The 19,110-nt window shown below is 41.1% G+C and overlaps 1 protein-coding gene across 2 annotated transcripts in view; it reads left to right on the top strand.

Moving 5' to 3' along the window:
• Positions 1 to 19,110, top strand: part of PDGFD (platelet derived growth factor D) — a 245,528-nt gene that overhangs the window by 159,701 nt on the left and 66,717 nt on the right. The window contains exons 2-3 of one of the 2 annotated variants that reach the window (XM_024570915.4): positions 4,655 to 4,841; positions 11,565 to 11,745. In XM_024570915.4, the coding sequence (XP_024426683.2) occupies positions 4,655 to 4,841; positions 11,565 to 11,745 (368 nt within the window). Of the gene's footprint in view, positions 1 to 4,636; positions 4,842 to 11,564; positions 11,746 to 19,110 lie in introns of both variants that reach the window. The other variant, XM_024570914.4, reaches the window with a different exon arrangement.

Below are 19,110 nucleotides of genomic sequence, written 5' to 3'. Positions count from 1 at the left end.
GGAAACACAGAGTGCATGTAGGTCCTGTACTACCCCCTTTCAGGCATCCCCTGGGGGTCTTGGAAAGCATCCCCCGCAGATCAGGAGGGACTACTCCCCTCGGACACAGTCCCACTGCAGGTGCTGTCCTTCCAGTTCACCTTTCACAGCATTGACAGGCTAATAATATTCCTTTCAACAAGCCTTTTAGCCTTTCCAAAGCTTTCTTGTTTCCACTTATATCAAGTACAGATACATTTGCCTGACTTTCAGCTATTTCCGTAGTTTGCCTTTAACGCACACCACTCCCCCCTTCCCACATGGCCCACCTGGACTGTGCTCAGCTTAGTCCTCTGACTAGGATCCCATGCACACACCTTGTATCCACCATGCTAGCCCTGAAGCCCTCCCTGCTTGGGATCAACACTGCGTACACTCAGCACTTGTATTACTTTGTGCCTTGTTCACACTGTGTGGTATGCATCAACTTTGTTTTTTATGTATTTAAAGACAAGCACTCTGCAGACATTCCTAAATTACATTTGAATCTAATAACATCTGGACCAGTAAATACATAAAATTAAATAAAAAATAAAATAAAATAAGACCAATGAATATTACCCATGAAAGAGACCGAAGAGAAAGTGTGCTTCTCAATCTTGTAATTTTACAAATGAGAAATCTGAACACATGAGATGAGATACTTTAAAATTTAATAGTTATATTTTTAGATTTATGGTTATCTTCTACTCATGGCACAAGGCACTCAGTTGCTATTTACATAATTGATGAAGTTTTATTTTAGAATAGATTTGCTTTTGGTTAGAGAAATTACAAGCAAATAATACTGGAGGTAAGAAAATATGGCAAAAATCTGAAAGTAATAATCAAGATATAGAAAGGTTGAAAATACTGCAATGCATTGCTTAGAGTCTGTGCTTAATTGTTTGACTGACTGGTTGTTGACTGACTGGTTGATAGCGCACATCTCTCTCCCCAAAACAGCCTTCACTCATTTACTAAATGAGTAGACAAGGAAGTTTGATGGCTACATTTTCAGCATAAGGTCAAGGGAAGAGAAGAGCAAAGGGTCAACTGGGGAAACTGTTCCTGGCACCTATGAGGCTGTCTTTAGCTGAGCTCACTGGAGATGGTGGCGTGACTGCAGAGCCACCGCCCTGGTCTGTGGCAGGGAGGGTGGACTTCCTTTAGCCACCTTCACTCTTCCTGGGTCTCTCTCTCCCACACAAAGTTTAACTGGGCAAGTGCAACACTTTAAACACAGAATGAGTCAAAAATACGTAAATAAATAAATAAATAAATAAATAAATAAATAAATAAATAAATGTGAAATTCCCATTATGCACCAGAACATTTGTAAAAGAGAGAGAAGACTCTCTCCACAGGCTGATTCATTGTTCATTCCTCTTCTCTTATTTTGGAAACTTTAAGAGCCACCCTGAGCAGCCCAACTTTCAGTGGTTTCCAGCAGCAATTTAGGTCTTCCTGACCAGGCTCACTGAATTATAGGCCCCAAAGTAAATTCTCTGCAGGGGAACAGAAATAGTCTGTGGCTAGAGATCTGTTTGTGGGGGTGGGGAGACTAAAAAGCCAAAATCTCAAGTGCAAAGAACTCTGAATATTAGGAGAAAGGAAAAATGGATCTGCTGTGCAGTGTAATTCTGATATCAGTTAGATAGAATTCACAGATATAAGTCTGATATACGTTAGATAGAATTAGGTCGGATTTCACAAGTTAAGGGCACAGCCCCTGCAAGACTGCTCTGCAGACATACCAGCTGCAAGGTTGGGGGTTCCCAGACCACCCATAATTCTGACCAGCTGGCTACAAACTCAGGGTTTCCCACAGGCCCCCTTGAGAATTTGTTAGTGTTGTTGTAGGAAATGTCCAAACCTGTAGAGAATTTTTATAGAAGTTTATTTGAGCCCAACTGAAGACATGCCGGGAGTAAGCTCTCAATGCTCTAGGAATAACGGTTCTGCAGCTTCTTTTCTGCATTCAGAATTAAAGAAGAAACTTGAGAATAATTAATGGATGTGGGATAAAGCAAGGTGGGGGGATTGTATTATAGGGTATTGGATGGGAATATGTGCTTTTTGAGGGTGGTTTTGGCTTATGTCAAAAGTGCATTAACCTAGGTGCACAGATGATGCGGATCCCGGCCTGCGGGATCCGTGTGTTGTGGCAGCAATGGACAAATTCACACGAACTACCTAGTCCTGTGGAGGAAAAGGGACAGCTTGGTCACTCTCTCAAGAGGAGAGCTCCCCGACCCCTGCCTGGACAGGCTTTTATTGCTTTTCTGGGCACATTGCATTGAGGATGGTCCTCATTTACTATGCACAGGTTCACTTTAGGTGATTATCTTTTACAGAAAACAAAGGAGAGGATGTTGCTAATTATATATAAAAAAGGAAGAATGTTTACAAATGTAAAGGGAAAAATGTTTGAACTGGTTACACTCATCCTTGGAAGGTTTAGCATAGATTTTAGGAAGTTACTTTAAAGATATTCAGTAAACGTTTGCTGCCTCAATTCAGGGTGAGGGAGTTTTAGCAAAAAGCAAGTCTCAAAGTGGCCTACGTACAATGCAGGCCTGATTCCCCACAGGAGAACCTATCCATGGTCATGGGGCCTGTTTGCCGGACCTCGCTCCCCACTGGCCTTTCCGAGTGGGATCTGGGTCCACACCACGCAGAACGGTGTCCTGTACACAGAAACAATGAACAGGCCTTGCTTAAGGCAAAGATAAACTTTTTACTAACAAGTTATATGTCTGGGGTCTGGCTACCCACCCTGACCTGCCCACATAGGGATTTATGATCATGTCACTCTGTGAGGTCACTGTCTGTAGAATTCCCATTTTTTTCATTCACACTAAAACAACTCACAGAACTTAAGAAAGCACTATAGTTAAAATTATAGTTTGACTAAACAGGGTACAAATCAGAACCAGCCAAATAAACACAGATGACAATCAAGTCTGGGAGGGTCCCAAGCATGAAGCTTTTGCTTCCTCAGGACAGATCACCTTCCCAGCACATCAGTGAGCATCACCAACCAAGAAGCTTACCCGAGCCCCAGTGACCAGAGTTTTTAGTGGGTTTCATTCTGTAGGCAGGGTTCACTGAGTTATAAGCAATATGATTGGACTCAATCTCCAGTGCTCTTTACCTCCAGGGATGTTGAGAGATCAGGTCGATATCACGGCTTAAAGCCTAAACCTCTAATCACATGTTGGTCTTTCGGTTATGGCTGGCACCCGTACTACAACTACTTAGGGATCCCTAGTAGATCACCTCGTTAGCATAAACTCAGATGTGGTTCTAGGGGTCTATCATGAAAAAGAACATTTCTTTTTTTTAATTTTTAAAGATTTTATTTATTTTTAGAGAGGGGAAGAGAGGGGGAAAGAGAGGGAGAGAAACATCAATGTGTGGTTGCCTCTTACATGTCCCCTACTGTGGACCTGGCCTGCAACCCAGGCATTTGCCCTGACTGGGAATCGAACCCGTAACCCTTTGGTTTGCAGGCCATCACTCAATCCATTGAGCCACACCAGCCGGGTAGAACACTTCTATTACTTGCAAAATTCTAAGTGTTTAGCAGTTCCGTCTCAGGAACCCAGGAAAAGAACAGACAAATTCTTTATTATACGACACAGAAAGGAGAATATGAAATAGACTCATTTTAAGTCATGAAAAACTAAGGCAAAGAATTATGATTTTTTATGATGAAGAAACCACTGAAAAACGTCAATTTAATATAAAATATATGGTCACTAAACACTATTAAACTTTTTTTTGAGAGAAAAAATTTTTATTAAAGCTGGGGACAGTGAAACAAAAAAGGCCTTTGAACAGAAGAAACAACAGGAGAGAGCCCAGATGGGGTGCTTTGGCTCCCTAGAAATGGTATAGGAAAGAAGTGAGTCAAAGCGGGGCTGCTTTTAGCTCACTGGAAAGTCAGGAAAGTCAGCCTTGGAGACAGCATCAGGGGGTTAGCCCAGGATAAGCTGCTGCTGCCCACTGCTCCCCTTGTACAAGTCTCATGGGGTCCCTTAGAGTTTAGGAGATTCACCCCTGTGGAGGAAGGAGAGGCAGAAGGGAAAGGACAGATGTGCTCCCAGAAGGGAGAGCCAGTACCTGCTACTATATTTTTTAAAATTTGTTTTCCATTCACTTGTTCATTCATTCAGCAATATTTATGGAATATCTACCTCCTATGCTAATCAATGAAGATATACTATTACACTGTCACTGTAAAAATATTCTTTGTCTATATTACATTAAAAAGAGGAAGGATAAACTATTTGAAAATATTTTCTAATTTCAGTTGAAATGAACCTGACTTCTGAGATAACTGTTAATTTTTGTTTATCAAGCATGATGTTAAGAGAGCCCCACAAATCGAAAATATTTGACATCCAGTCTAGATTTATAAGGAAATTGGGGATGTGGAGGACAATAGAAGAAATGTATATGTTGTTTGTTTAACCAGAAGGCTACCATTTGGTCTTGTTTTTAAAGAAAATCAAGAAGTGCTTTGAAGTGTGATATGTTTTAAATTGTTCTCTTTTTGCTTTCCTGTAATTGGAGCGACATACTAATTTCTACAAGTTGTGACTACTAACAGAGAGCAATCACCTCACAGACTTGTACCGAAGAGACGAAACCATCCTGGTGACAGGAAATGGCCACGTGCAGAGCCCCCGCTTCCCAAACAGCTACCCCAGGAACCTGCTTCTGACGTGGCGACTCCATTCCCAGGAGAAAACAAGGATACAGCTAGCCTTTGACAATCAGTTTGGATTAGAGGAAGCAGAAAATGATATCTGTAGGTAAGTGGAGGAAAAAATCCATTTCAGAGAACTCTTCCAAGGTGAGAAAAAGGTGAATTTAAAAACATCATATTAAACTTTCCTTTGGGCCCTTTGGGCCTACTCAAAATGCACCACTTCTTTTCTCAAAGGTCCTTATGTCAGTCCTAGCAGACAAAACAAACTGGAGCATAAACAGCTGCTGACTAACAGAAACTCACTGTCACACCTGTCTAAGCCAGGCTGCATGACCCCCGGAGAGGGAGGGAATTGGAAGGCCTCTGTCTTGGGCAGGCCTAGAGCAAGCAGCCTTTGTGAGTAGGTGGATGCATCCAATATCCTAGATCACCTGCAGTCAAGTCTCTCCTAGCTCTAGTTTAAATCTGCCTTGGGCTTAAAGAGTGTACACCCTACTTGGCTCCAGGAACTAATCCAGACTATTGTAACCTATGCGTAGCAGTGATGGTTTCCCCAGACCCCACTAGGACAGGATGACAATGAGGACCTGTGGCGTTAGGGCCTTATCCTGAAATCATAGTTTTGAGGCCTCAGGTATGTGTAAGGGGGAAGAGAAGGCAACCCCAGGGCCTGTGGCTCCTCAGATTGTTGGTTTCCTGTGGTTTCTGAGTGACATTGGGAGATGAAAACCATGTCTGATTATTTCCCTTTTAGCATACTTATCAGAGATGACTCTGGCTGTTGTTTTCTGAATCGTCTGTTCACAGCATCTTATTCCCTTTATTAGCATGTATAAGACTTGGGAGGATTTTTTTTTCTTTTCTGTACTTAACTGCACACACTTGTTTTGCATTGTCAATGAACCACTGAACTGCTAAATCCTTTCAGCAGGTTTATTTTCCTTTGAATAATAAAAAGAGAGTGCCTCAAATTTGGCTGTCCTTTGTTGCATGATTATTATGCTGACAACTTTGATTACCTTGCTATATTTTTTGAGAATAATAGTAGTGACTATTACTTTCTAGAACCGCAGAGGGTAATGTATGCCAGAAAACAGATACAAATATATGCAGGAAGAGCAAATCAGTATTTACAAAGAGAATAAACTAGAGCAGATCTTGTGCCTTTTCAACCTTGAAAGAGAGAAGACATTGTTCTTTTCTGGAAAAAAAAGACATTGTGGAAAAAAACCTCCACAACACTATTAAAAATAGTTACCGTATATTTGGACTATAAGACGCACCCCCCAATTTGGGAGGAAAATGGGGGTGCATCTTATAGTCTGAATGAAGCTTACCTAGCTTGCTGAGGGGGAACGGACAGCGGTGGAGTGGGGGCACAGGAGGCAGGAGCAGGACCACATTTTTTGCTTCAATTTTTTTTTCCTATTTTCCTTCTCTAAAATGTAGGTGCATCTTATGGTCCGATGCATCATATAGTCCAAAAAACATGGTAAAGGTAATGGCATGGAATAGGGGAAGCCAGGTCTTCACTACCGAGCAGGGTGTTTGATTCTGGTAGTGAGTAAGGTCTTTTGGCATGCTGGCCTTAAAATAGAAGAGGAGGTTAGGATGTTTTTGACCCTGCATCAAATCTACCTGCTTTTCAAAATTTATGAAGAAAAGTAGAGGAGTAAGAGGTGGAAAGAGGAGAGGAAGAAGGGAAAGACACAGGTCAGAGACTTGTCTCTGAACTATCCCCAAGAAACAAAATGGTAAGCTTTTGACATCAGACCCAGAGTCAGAGTTACACTGATGATGTGTTTTTTAAAAAGCAAAAATGACTGATTGAGTTATTACCAAAGTTTCAAATATACCTCGGCTTTGTGCAGTAAATATGATTTACATGTATTGGATATAAAATGAAATGCAATTGATTTTCTACCATCTGTTCCAAAGCCTCCTTGATGTTTACACTGTAATATTTTATTGCTTGAGTAATGATTCTTTGTGAGTGTCTTTCACCTTCCAAGCATCATATAAATGTTAAGCAATTACTTTATCCAGGACCAAAAAGATAACCACCTGGTAAAATTGTATAAACCTTCTTACTCTGCTCATAAGGAAACAGAGGCAAAGGACATAAAGGTCTCATAAATCAGTGTCAATAAAATTTAATACCCATATTATGTTTACCTCCTTAGATTAACCTGCCCAACCCAACAAGAGCTCTGAGGTACATGGGTAGGACCAGTAAAGCCATACTCGATTTTTTTTTCATATTTAGATGTGATGTTTCTCATAGTGATTCCTTTTGGCAATTGTGACAGGAAAATATAGAATGTTTGTGAAACTGCTGCTGTCACCAGAAAGAGACCAAGTCTGCTCTGCTCTGGCACAGTCTGTAGTGTGGGGGCTCTTAACTTCATCCAGGAAAGATTTCATGACACGAGTCCAGGTGATTTTGAGAGTCCATCTATTAAAGCTGGGGCCAGTGAAACAAAAGAAGGACTTAAGATAGAAAAGGTAAAATCATAGCAACAGGAGTGAGCCTAGGTGGAGGTGCCTTGGCCCTTTACAAAGAAAGTCACAGATGAAGAAGAAGTGAGCCAGCTGGACTGTGTGGACTCAGGAAAAAGTTACAGAGGCAAAAGGAGGGTCCTTGGAGACAGGTTCAGAGGCTTAGCCAGGATGAGCTGCCGCTGCTGCTGATCCCCTGGTTGCAAGCTCCTGGGAATGTTTGGAGCTTAGGAGAAAGAAAACAAAGATACACACCTGTAGAAAGAAGGAGAGGGAAGGTGCAGACATGTCCAAGAGAGAGCGCACAATGTGTCCTTTGTCTTAAGGGTTTTTGTTTTCTAAGTGTAGAAATTCTAGGGGAAGTCTCACAGGAGGATCTCAATAAAATAGTCATAAACTTTTCAAGTGCATCCTTTGATATGTTGATGCAACAAAATGAGCTTATAGAGGGATCAGCTCATGGTCAGTTTATAGAGGGTCATGCTCTGGTCACTTTCAGCTTCAAAGAATGTCACTGGAGAAGGACCAGGCCAGGATCAAGGCAGGTCATCCCTGGCATGGTCTGGAATGTATAAATCATTTACTCCTAATGTCCTTGGTTAGAGAAGATAAGACCTTGCAATGTATTAATATTATCTGGTTGTAAATTGTTCTGCTGTTTAATTACCTGTCTCAGTTTCCCCATTCCACTTGCTAAGGAATTTTTCCAGCATTTTACTAACCTACCTCACTGCCACTGTTCACTGTGAATGCTCATCATTTGCATTGAGAAGTCGTCTGGGAGAGGTAGAGTGGAGGAGTGAGATACTGATGCTCAGAACCAAAAGGCAGATAGTTCAGTTCATCAAGTACAATGTTCCATAATCTTGGATGTTCTGAAAATAGAATTAATGATTCTTAGAAGATATCAGCTCTGTCACTGAAGATATCCTACAATGTGATGGAAAAGTGGGATGGTATGTAGGCATCTCAAGGACCAAATGGTTATGGAATATCTAAAGAGGTCTTTCCAGTCCTCCTCAATCCTGGCGTTCTGTTTCCCTGACCAATGCCAAAGAGGAACCTTTAGTCTTACGTCATTCACACCCTGGTTTAACCAGCCACTATATTTACAGCAGTGGTTAGCGAACATCTCTACTTAATTCATATGCTTCCCATTATGATATGTCATATTTTATGATATTATGCTTTCAAAAGACAGTTTCCAAAAGAAGAATTAGGGATTTATTCCATGTGATGGAGTGCTGATTCCATATGCTGTACAGATACCGATGTCCCTTTTTAAAGAAAGTACACAGTGTGGTAAATTAACTCAAAATGGGAATTTACTTGAAAAACTTTATATAGTAAATATTTGGACATATAATTAGAGCTACATCTCCTCAAATACGATGATAGATTATAGCTATTAGTTTTTGCAGGAAAGCCTTATAAACCAGATGCTCAGAAAGTGGCCTGTTTTGATTATTAATAATTTGGGAACAGTCATGGCAAATGTGTGTAAAGGTTCTTTCAGAACAGATTGTGGAGGTTTGGATTTGGAAAACCTAATCCAAACACTAGCTTCACTTTTAAAATGTCTACAGCTTATCCAGCCCCCAGGACCCAAGGAGACTGTTGTGGCTGATGCCAGTTTTCCACTGGGTGTTGCTGAGCACAGAGCCATGGGGCCCCTGAGTAGTCAAGATGGAGGCAACTGTAAACACGGCTCACCTCCTCTCACAACCACATCGGCATTACAACTAAACTACAGAACGACTGTCACTAAAAAAAAGTCAGAAAGCGAGTTGAGTGGTAGTCCAACAACTACAGAACTAAAGAAACTTCATCCATCCAGACTGGTAGATGTGGAGATGCTGAGATGCAGAATTGGCTGATCCCAAACCCACACATGGTACATAAAAATTCAGGACAGATATCTGTGGAGCGAAGGGTCCCAGGTCCACACCAGGCCCCCCCAGTCCAGGGTTTCAGTGCCAGGAAGATAAGCCCCCATAACTTCTGGCTGTAAAAAGCAGCTGAGTTTGAGTCAGTGAAAGGAACTATTAGAGTCCCAAGTAGTTCCCCTTAAAGGGCCCAAACATGGACTCACACAGACTCACTCCCTCTTGAGCTCCAGCACCAGGGCAGCAACTTACAGGGCACTAGCGATATGGGGAGGAACTGAAGTGTCTAGCATCAGGGAGAGAGCTGGGGGATAGCTTTCTCCCAGACAAAAAGGTGGGTGGACACCATTGTCCCTTTTCTGAGCTCTACCCGTACAGAGCCACAGAGCTGGCAGGCTGGAGCCATATCTGAGACTCCATCAACCTGGCTCACACAGTTTATTACACCCTGGGGAATCCCTGAGGTTCTGGCCCACCCAACATACAGCCAACCCAAGCTGTTAACAGTGGCACTTTGAAATGAATGGCTGGTCTCAGCACAAGCTTCATATCTTCTCAAATACCTTCAAACAAGCAACGACCAGCCTCAGAGAGGCCCTGGCCACCATACCTCTGGCTAAGTGGCCCCAGGCTCCACCTAACAGCAGCCAGCTTTGGATCACAGTTTGGTTCACCTGGGAACCTCCAATCCCGGCACAAGTAGCAGTCATATGCAGATTGCTTTGTAGCTCACACTGAGTGGACCTAGGTGGAACACAGGTAGTAGCTGACCCTGACCTGCATCACATGGGAAATCCCAGAGACTGCGCACCCAGTGGACAGATGCAGACTACACTGGAACACAACCATTCTGCTGCTGCACAGATGATCCTCCACAGAGGGTGGGCATTGGTGGTAGGTAGTTACAGCTAGTCCTTGCAGTTGACTGGCCTGGCTAAATCCTTCCCACTGACCTGCCAACAGCAATCAAGGCTCAACTACAAGAGGAGGGAGTACTCAGCCCACGGGGAGGAAACATCTGGAGTACGCTGCTTTGTGATAGGAGAGGCATCAAATGTAAGGAGACAAAGAAACATGGCCCAAATATAGAACAGATCAAAACTCCAGAAAAAAAATTTAAAATATGGAGATGAGCAATATGTAAGATGCAAAATTCAAAACACTGGTTATAAGGATGCTCAAGGAACTTGTGAGTATCTCAACAGCATAAAAAGACACAGGCAGAAATAAAGGATATACTAATCAAAATAAAGAACAATTTACAGGGAATTAACAGCAGAATGGATGAAGCCAGGAATCAAAGCAAGGATATGGAACATTAAGAAACAAAAAACAACCAAAGAATTAAAAAAAAAAGAGAATAGTGTAAGGAGACTCTGGGACGACTTCAAGCATTCCAACGTTTGCATCATAGGGGTGCCAGGAGAAGAGAAAGAGCAAGAAATAAGAAATCTATTTGAAAAATAATGAAAGAAAACTTCCCTAATTGGTGAAGGAAATAGACAGACAAGTCCAGAAGACAGAGAGTCCCAAACAAGATGGATGCAAACAGGCCCACACCAAGACACATCATAATTAAAATGCCAAAGGTTAAAGATAAAGAGAGAATCTTAAAAGCAACAAGAGAAAAACAGTGAGTTACCTACAGGAAAGTTCCCATAAACCTGTCAGCTGATTTCTCAAAAGAAACCTTGTAGGTTAGAAGGGATTGACAAGAAATATTCAAAGTCATGAGACACAGGGACCAACAGCCAAGATTGCTTTACCCAGCAAAGCTATCATTTACAATCAAAAAGAAGATAAAGAGCTTAAGAGAAAAGAAAAAAACTGAAGGAGTTCATCATCACCAAACCATTATTATATGAAATGTTAAAAGGACTTATTTAAGAAAAAGTCCTTATGAACATTAAAATGGTAATAAATACATGTCTATCAACAATTGAATCTAAAAAACAAACTAAGCAAACAAGAAGAACGGAGACAGAATCATGGATATGGAGAGCATTTTGATGGTTTCCAGATGGGAGGGGGTTTGGAGGGAATGGGTGAAAAGGTGAGGGAATTAAGAAGTAGAAATGGGTAGTCACAGAATAGCCATAGAGATCTAAAGAACAGGACGGGAAATGGAGTAGCCAAGGAACTTATACACATGACCCATGGACATGAACAAAGGGGTCAGGATTGCCTGAGGGAGTAGGGGGTGCTGGGTTGGGGGGTAAAGGGGAGATATTGGGACAACTGTAACAGAACAATCAATAAAATATAATTTAAAAAATAAAATAAAATGTCTGTAGCTTGTAATTTTTATTTCATCTGGTAGGTCATATACCAGATGTATGTAATAAAAAATCACATATGGTAGTTTTACATTCTTGATCAAAGTATGAATTTCAAAGTCTACTTTAATCAACATTTGTTTATTTTTGTTAAATTAATACTAGGTATGATTTTGTGGAAGTTGAAGATATATCCGAAACCAGTACCATTATTAGAGGACGATGGTGTGGACACAAGGAAGTTCCTCCAAGGATAACATCAAGAACAAACCAAATTAAAATAACATTTAAGTCTGATGACTACTTTGTGGCTAAACCTGGATTCAAGATTTATTATTCCTTTGTGGTAAGTAGCTTACCCACATTGTGATTAAAAGAAGACCCTGGTTCCATAAAGTATAGTGATTATTTTCTATGATTAAATATAGTGGTGTGAGGGTGAAAGAACTTTATTAATGCCCATTAGTACACTTTGTTCCTGCCCACGGTCAAAATACTAAAGTCTTTTTTTTTTAGTAAAGAATAGTTTTTCAGATCTATTAAGTCAACTCTTAGGCCCAGACATTTTGAAGGAAAACATGGTTAATAGAAAAAGTAAAATGGTTTATGGTAAAGCAGGTACTGTATTATCTCTGATTCAACTGAAGCAAGATAAATGTATAGCCCAGTAGAAGGTAAGTGAAAGTTGAACATCTTTGATTTGAAAAGTCGCCTGTGTATTTCCTATCACAGGAAAGAGTCCTGATAATTTTAGTTTAAATTATCACCCAAATTTGGAAGGGTCTATGTTGTAATTATAAGGCCTCAGAGTTAGCAAGCATGTTAAAGATCATAATGGTTCTATTAGAAAATATTTAACTTCTTATTGAGTCAAAATAGACATTGAGGTTAATTCTCCTTGTTGGGTCACACACAATCACAGTCACTTCTTTAGTTAATCAGTCATTCACAAAACAGTGTAAAGTTTCTGACACTCTTACAGTTGCAGCAGATAGAAAGATAAGTAGGACAGACAAGGTTCTTGACCTTCTCCTGGAGCTAATAGTTTGATAGAGGTAACAATTAGAAAGGGAAGCAACTGAGAATGACGAATATTAAGACAGAAGTACTGGGTGCCATACGTCAAGCTCAGACAGACATCAGAATAATTTCGCCTATATAGTATCTACTTAAATATTCCTGAATCCTTTAACTGGGCATAGCGTATTGTCTTTTGTTTTCTCAACATTTTTTTTTTCACTCTTACTCAGTCTGTTTTTATCCCTTTTCAAAATGTGGATGCCAAAATAGAACACAGCACTATAAATGGAATAAATTTGTGGGTTTTTTCTCTTCTGAGTTACATTTAGAATAAATAAATCTTGCTTTTTAAACTAATGGCTTTTTTGTTGTGTGTTATTGGGAGTCATGAAATATTAAATGACTTCTACATCAGAACATTGTAAATGAAGAAAATGCACATGGGGACACTGGTTCCAGTTTTAATTTGGAAATAATCCATCAAGCATGATTTACATTATTGCCAATTCATACAATGCCACTCAGCATTAAAACTGAAGTGTGAACCTTTGGCATCTACATTTCTTTGCCTTTTAATGTGCTCAGTGATGCATCCATTCTCAATTGTTCAAGGTCAAAACTGGCTTGGCAGGTTGGAATAGTGATGGATAGTTTTAATGAAGGAACTTTACCCCCCTTTTTTTCAAGTGCTATTTGTATGAGTGTATGTGAATACAAAGCTATTTGTGAAGCTTTGGTTGTGACTAAATTGAATGACCCATAAGTCAGTTTGAAACACCCCAACTCTAATACAAAGTCTTTAAGGCAAAATAATTTCTTTTTATAGAAAAGGCAGTACACAGTACATGTATACATTTGGGGAAGGAAGCAGGAGCTGGAGGTGTTTTGCATTATGGGGGAGGCTTATCACTCATTTTCTAGGCAATGTTAAGGGGAATGGTGTGCAGTCCCTGTGGTTTGAATATAAACTACTTGGCATCACCCCACTCAGTCACTCATTCACCTCCACCAGTACATTCAGTTGTGATTTTTAGAAGTGATGGTAGTCATAACTTTTTTTTTTATTTCCCTGTTGGCCACTTGGTCTACATTCATTGAGAATAGCTCCAGGCTCTCTTTCCACTCCTGATAGGCTTCTGGCACTATATGATCAATTAGGTTCACAGTGCTTTGGTTGCTGAATTCCAAGAGTTAGAATGAGCTTAACCTTCAGATGTGTGTAAACTCCAGGTCTGCGTGACTTTTTGATAAACCTCTTCCATTTGAGTCTTGCTCCACAAGGATGGAAGGTTAATTATGGCTTGACCCATGCATTGGGACGATCGTGAATGGCATAAGTATGAACTTCAGCTCTGCTGTCTACGGGCTAAGGGCTCAGTGTTTTCATCTGTAAAATGGTGATACTATCGCCTGAAATTAAGTACATGTGAGGATTAAATTAGATAACTTTTGTAAGGCCCTGTGCCTGTACAAGTTATTAATTACTCATATATCTTTGGCATCTATTGTTGTCATTATCATTGCTATTATCATTGCTATTGTTATTGCTATTGTTATTGACATGCCAGGCAGCAAGTGAACCTGCTGGCTGTGCACAGAAAGCCCAGTTGTCAGTGTGTGCTTGTGTGCATGTACACACACCTCTGACGCCATTCACTTCTTCATCCAAGAGAGAGACGTTTAATTGTACATTGTAACAAACGCAAAAAAAAAATGTGTGTTTAACAGAAGGTGCATTTTCAAAATTCAAAAATAAAAATTAATACATTTCAAAGCTATTGAAGACTTTCTTGCTTTATTAAATAGTTAGTTTATTTTATAGGTTGAAATTAGCTAATAACCATTATAAAAATCTTTCTATGTGTCCTTTAAAGTAGTTGGGGAGGGAGGGGGGTTTGGCTGGGGTGGGGTGGGGGGATGGGGAGAAAAGGCACACAACTGTAATTGAATAACAATAAAAAAATTTTTTAAAAAAAGAAATAACATGGAAAGATAAAAAAAAGTATTAGTGGTATTAGTGATAATTTCAATTTTTTATTATTCTCTTTATTTTCCAAATTAATAAGTAAACATGTATTACTTTATAATAATTTTTTTTAATATTGTCACCCTTAAAAAAAATCTTTCTAAAATTAAAAAAAATACAATGTTGCCTGGCCAGTTACTTTAACTGTATATTTCTGCAGTTTGAATGGTACAGTTAGATTTCCATTGACATTAAAACTCTGTATGAATCATGGTTTTGCATTATAAATAATTATGTAAAATAAAAGAAAATAGAAAAGAAAAAGAAGAAAAAAAAGACTACAACTGAAGGGTTGAATAAGATCATATCTCAATTATGACAAATTTTGCAGATTCTAATTGTGTTTCCCTAAAAGTTAGCAGTTGGGGAAACAAAGTCATCAATGACAAAATCATGGGGGGCAAGACATCCTCACTCACTGACACTGAATCCTGAAAGACAGCTAGAGAGCGAAGGAGGCCCCATTCACTATTTCTGTAGAATGTGTGAGAATTCCACCTTTAATTGCATAGTCAGGTTAAAACAGGTGAATATTTGGAGCATCCACTGGTGTCGCCGCACTTCAGCCAGGACTGTAGTAGAGCCAAGGCCAGTCAATGTGAGGGTGGGGATCCTCACAGCAGAATCTGTTTACCTCCGTTTCTTTCTTTCAAAATGTCCTACTGGAGGTTGGGAGCTATAGGATCTGCAATATGTAACTTAAGTGCCTGCTCTGAGGCAGACCAGCCACAATCCTGGAGAAACGGTGCAGAGTTTCTGCCCTCAGGGTCTCTCGTGCATGGTAGTGGGAGGAAGCAGACAATAAACATGTAAGTAAATAGGGAAGTACGTACTTCTATGTAAACAAATTATTTGAACTTCAGTAAAAGCTAGAACGAAGATAAAAGAGAGTAGTGTGATGGAGAATGCCTGGGAAGGGGCTCACTCCAGCTAGACAGTCAAGGGAGATCTGTGAGTGCAACACTGAGTTGAGACCTGAAGAACTGGAAGGCGGCATGCATGAGAAGCTATGAGAGAAGGGTGCTTTAAGCAAAAGAACAGCAAATACTAAGACCTTAAAATAGAAAGAAGATCTCTTTCCTTTGAAAGTAATGATCTTTTTGATGGCCCTGGACTTAGGCTGCTGGAAGAAAGCAGACATTGGAAGGAAGTAGAACAGTACCTACTACTCCCTCACTCCAGAGTGAGAAAGGAGATTTCTTGTCCTCATTTCAGCCCATTCCTATTTGGGGGTATCTCTCAAGTCTTTCAGTACTGAGACTGGGTAAACTTTTTTAGATATCTAAATCCAGAGGGTCAGCTGAGGCCAGATACTAAGAAAACATCAGTAAGACATCAAATGAAGTGTGGGGCAGAATGAAAACCAGGAACATGGTCAGTGTCAGACAAGAGGAGAGCAGAGCGAGCAGAGCAAGAGAGGCAAATGCATGCTGAAGAATTCCTAAGTAAGCATTGTTGTGCTGGGCCGCCAAGTTAGTTAGCTAGCCTAAGAGCTCCAAATGGTGTTGGTTGAAGCACTCATTCTTAAGAACAGAGTCTTATTGTTGCAGCATTTTATAGGCAAGGACAGATAAGTGTTCTTATTTAAAATTTTACAAATGTCCTAAAATTTCACCACTTATAGAGACCATTTTGATGGACTATGGGATCTCGTGGGGTAGGTTTAGTGAGTCAGTTATTGTAATCACATTACATTCTAAAACCTGAAAACATAATGAAAACTTCAATAGAGTTCATGAGATAGGTAAGTGGAAATTTTAATATAGACCTGGAGCAAAAGATAATTTGACAAAGAGTATATAGCTAGTTTACAAGCAAATGGTAGTGGGTAAGCAGAATAAAGAGGAAGTGGGCTCTTGGGAGAGTTGGGGGTAGGGAGAAGAAGGAGAGGAAGGGGATAAAAAAGAGAATTAAGGAAGAACGAGGAGACAAGAAAGTGAGGGGAATGAAATCCCATGATGATATTATTTGGCCCTGTCTGATCAGAGCATTATGCTAGTCATGCATTTGTTTCAATGCATTAGTCAACAGACTTTGTATAGAGCATCTGTTGTGTTCCAGGCGCTGTGATAAGTATTGGATATGGAGTATTGAACAAAACAGCCAAGGTTCCTGCCATTGTAGAACTTACAATTTTGTAAGCACAATCCTAATGATGGCGATGGTGAGGACAATAATAAAGTATACAAGGGGGAACCCCTAAAATATATAATTATCTTCTGGGGGGCACACCCCTTGTAGTACAGGCTTCCCCTGCTGGGCAGTGTTCTAGGAACCCATCTATATCAGTGTACCAGCTGGCATTTTTGTGAGAAGCTGCATTTGCCTTCAGTGGATTTTTTTAAAGACTCTTTCAATGCATTTACCCATTTCACGATAGGTGATTTACCTGCCCACACCTACCGTGCTGAGTGTTCAGCAGTTGTAGACCAACTGCTGACCCCCGTGCCCCACCCTCCCTATTCACCTGGTCTTGTCCCAAGTGACTCTTTTTTGTTTCCGCAGATGAAAAACATCCTCAAAGGGAACTGTTTTGCCAATATGGAATAGGTGAAACAGTAAGCGACAGTAGCACTAAAAGAAGTCAAAATTGACAAGTTCAAAACCGGTTTTGAGCAGTAGAAAGAAATGGCTCGATAGGTGTATTGCATTAAATGGAGAGTACTCTGAAGGTGACTGAAGTTTAAACATGTAAGAATAAATACATGATTTTTTATAAATAAATTCTGGGTTTTGGGGAGGCCCCCTTATGTAGCATCTACATCTTTAGGTTTTGTGCAGTTTAAATGTACGGGACAATGTATGTGAGTGCAGTGCCTGTGGCTGCCGAGTTATGCACTGTATACAGACTGGCTTCAAATATATATAAAGAATTTGGGGAGAACCAAGATGGCGGCGTAGGTAGACACACTGCGCCTCCTCGCACAACCAGAATTGACAGAGAATCGAACAGCAAGGGGGACCAACACCAAGAAAATAGAAAATAACCATCCATCCAGACTGGTAGGAGGGGCGGAGACGGGCACCGGGGTGGAGAGGACTCGCGTGGCTGTGGCGGGACTGAGACTGGCGGAGTGTGGGACAAATGGCGCAGGCAGTCCGAGCACTAGCAGACCCTGCGGCCCCACATTTGCACAGATAAACCCAGAGGGCCGGACTCAGAGTGGCGGAGAGTGGGGCAGGCAGAGCAGTGGGTAGCACCCTGCGGCACCACATTCGCCCACAGATAAACCGGACAAATGGCAGGGAGCGAAGCAGACTGTGTAACCCAGTGCTCCAGCTCAGGGAAATAAAGCCTCAAACCTGATTGAAAACGCCCGTGGGGGTTGGGGCGGCAGCAGGAGAGACTCCCAGCCTCACAGGAGAGGTGGTTGGAGAGACCCACAGGGGCCTAGAGTGTGCACAGGCCCACTTACTCGGGAACCAGCACCAGAGTGGCCCAGTTTGATTGTGGGTAGCGGAGTGAAAGAGTGAAAGCCGGAGGAGAGTGTGGCGGGCGCCATTGCTCCCACTCGGCCCCTCCCCCTCGTACAGCGTCACAGCGCTGCGACCAGCATTACCCCGCCCTGGTGAACACCTAAGGCTCCGCCCCTTAAAGTAACAGAAGCGCTAAGACAAACAAACAAAAAAAAATGGCCCAAATGACAGAACACTTCAAAGCTCCAGAAAAAATACAACTAAGCGACGAAGAGATAGCCAACCTATCGGATGCACAGTTCAAAGCACTGGTTATCAATATGCTCACAGACTTGGTTGAATCTATTCGAAAAACAGATGAAAAAATGAAGCCTATGCTAAGAGAAACAAAGGAAAATGTACAGGGAACCAATAGTGATGAGAAGGAAACTGGGACTCAAATCAATGGTGTGGACCAGAAGAAAGAAACAAGCATCCAACCAGAAAAGAATGAAGAAACAAGAACTTGGAAAAATGAGGAGAGGCTTAGGAACCTCCCAGACACCTTGAAACGTTCCAACATCCGAATTACAGGGGTGCCAGAAGGAGAAGAGGAAGAACAAAAAATGGAAAACTTATTTGAACAAATAATGAAGGAGAACTTCCCTAATCTGGCAAAGGAAATAGACTTCCGGGAAGTCCAGGAAGCTCAGAGAGTCCCAAAGAAGCTGGACCCAAGGAGGAACACGCCAAGGCACATCATAATTACATTACCCAAGATTAAATGCAAGGACCTACATCCAAGATTACTGTATCCAGCAAAGCTATCACTTAGAATGGAAGGGAAGATAAAGTGCTTCTCAGATAAGGTCAAGTTAAAGAAGCTCATCATCACCAAGCCCTTATTATATGAAATGTTAAAGGGAGTTACCTAAGAAAAAGAAGATCAAAAATTGGAACAGTAAAAATGACAGCAAACTCACAGTTATTAACGGCCACACATAAAACAAAAATGAGAGCAAACTAGGCAAACAACTAGAACATGAGGGTTGTCATTAAGGGAGTGGGAGGGGGAGAGAGGGGGAAAGGTACAGAGAATAAGTAGCATAGATGATAGGTGGAAAATAGACAGGGGGAAGGTAAAAATAGTGTAGGAAATGTAGAAGCCAAAGAACTTATAAGTATGACCTATGGACATGAACTATAGGGGGGGAATGTGGGAGGGAGGAGGGTGGGCAGGATGGAGTGGAGTGGGGGGGGAAATGGGAC

This window comes from Desmodus rotundus, chromosome 5, assembly GCF_022682495.2.
Source record: "Desmodus rotundus isolate HL8 chromosome 5, HLdesRot8A.1, whole genome shotgun sequence".
Taxonomy (NCBI): Eukaryota; Metazoa; Chordata; class Mammalia; order Chiroptera; family Phyllostomidae; genus Desmodus; species Desmodus rotundus.
The sequence above is the reverse complement of the archived record's forward strand: the minus strand, read 5'-3'. Positions and strand labels throughout refer to the sequence as shown.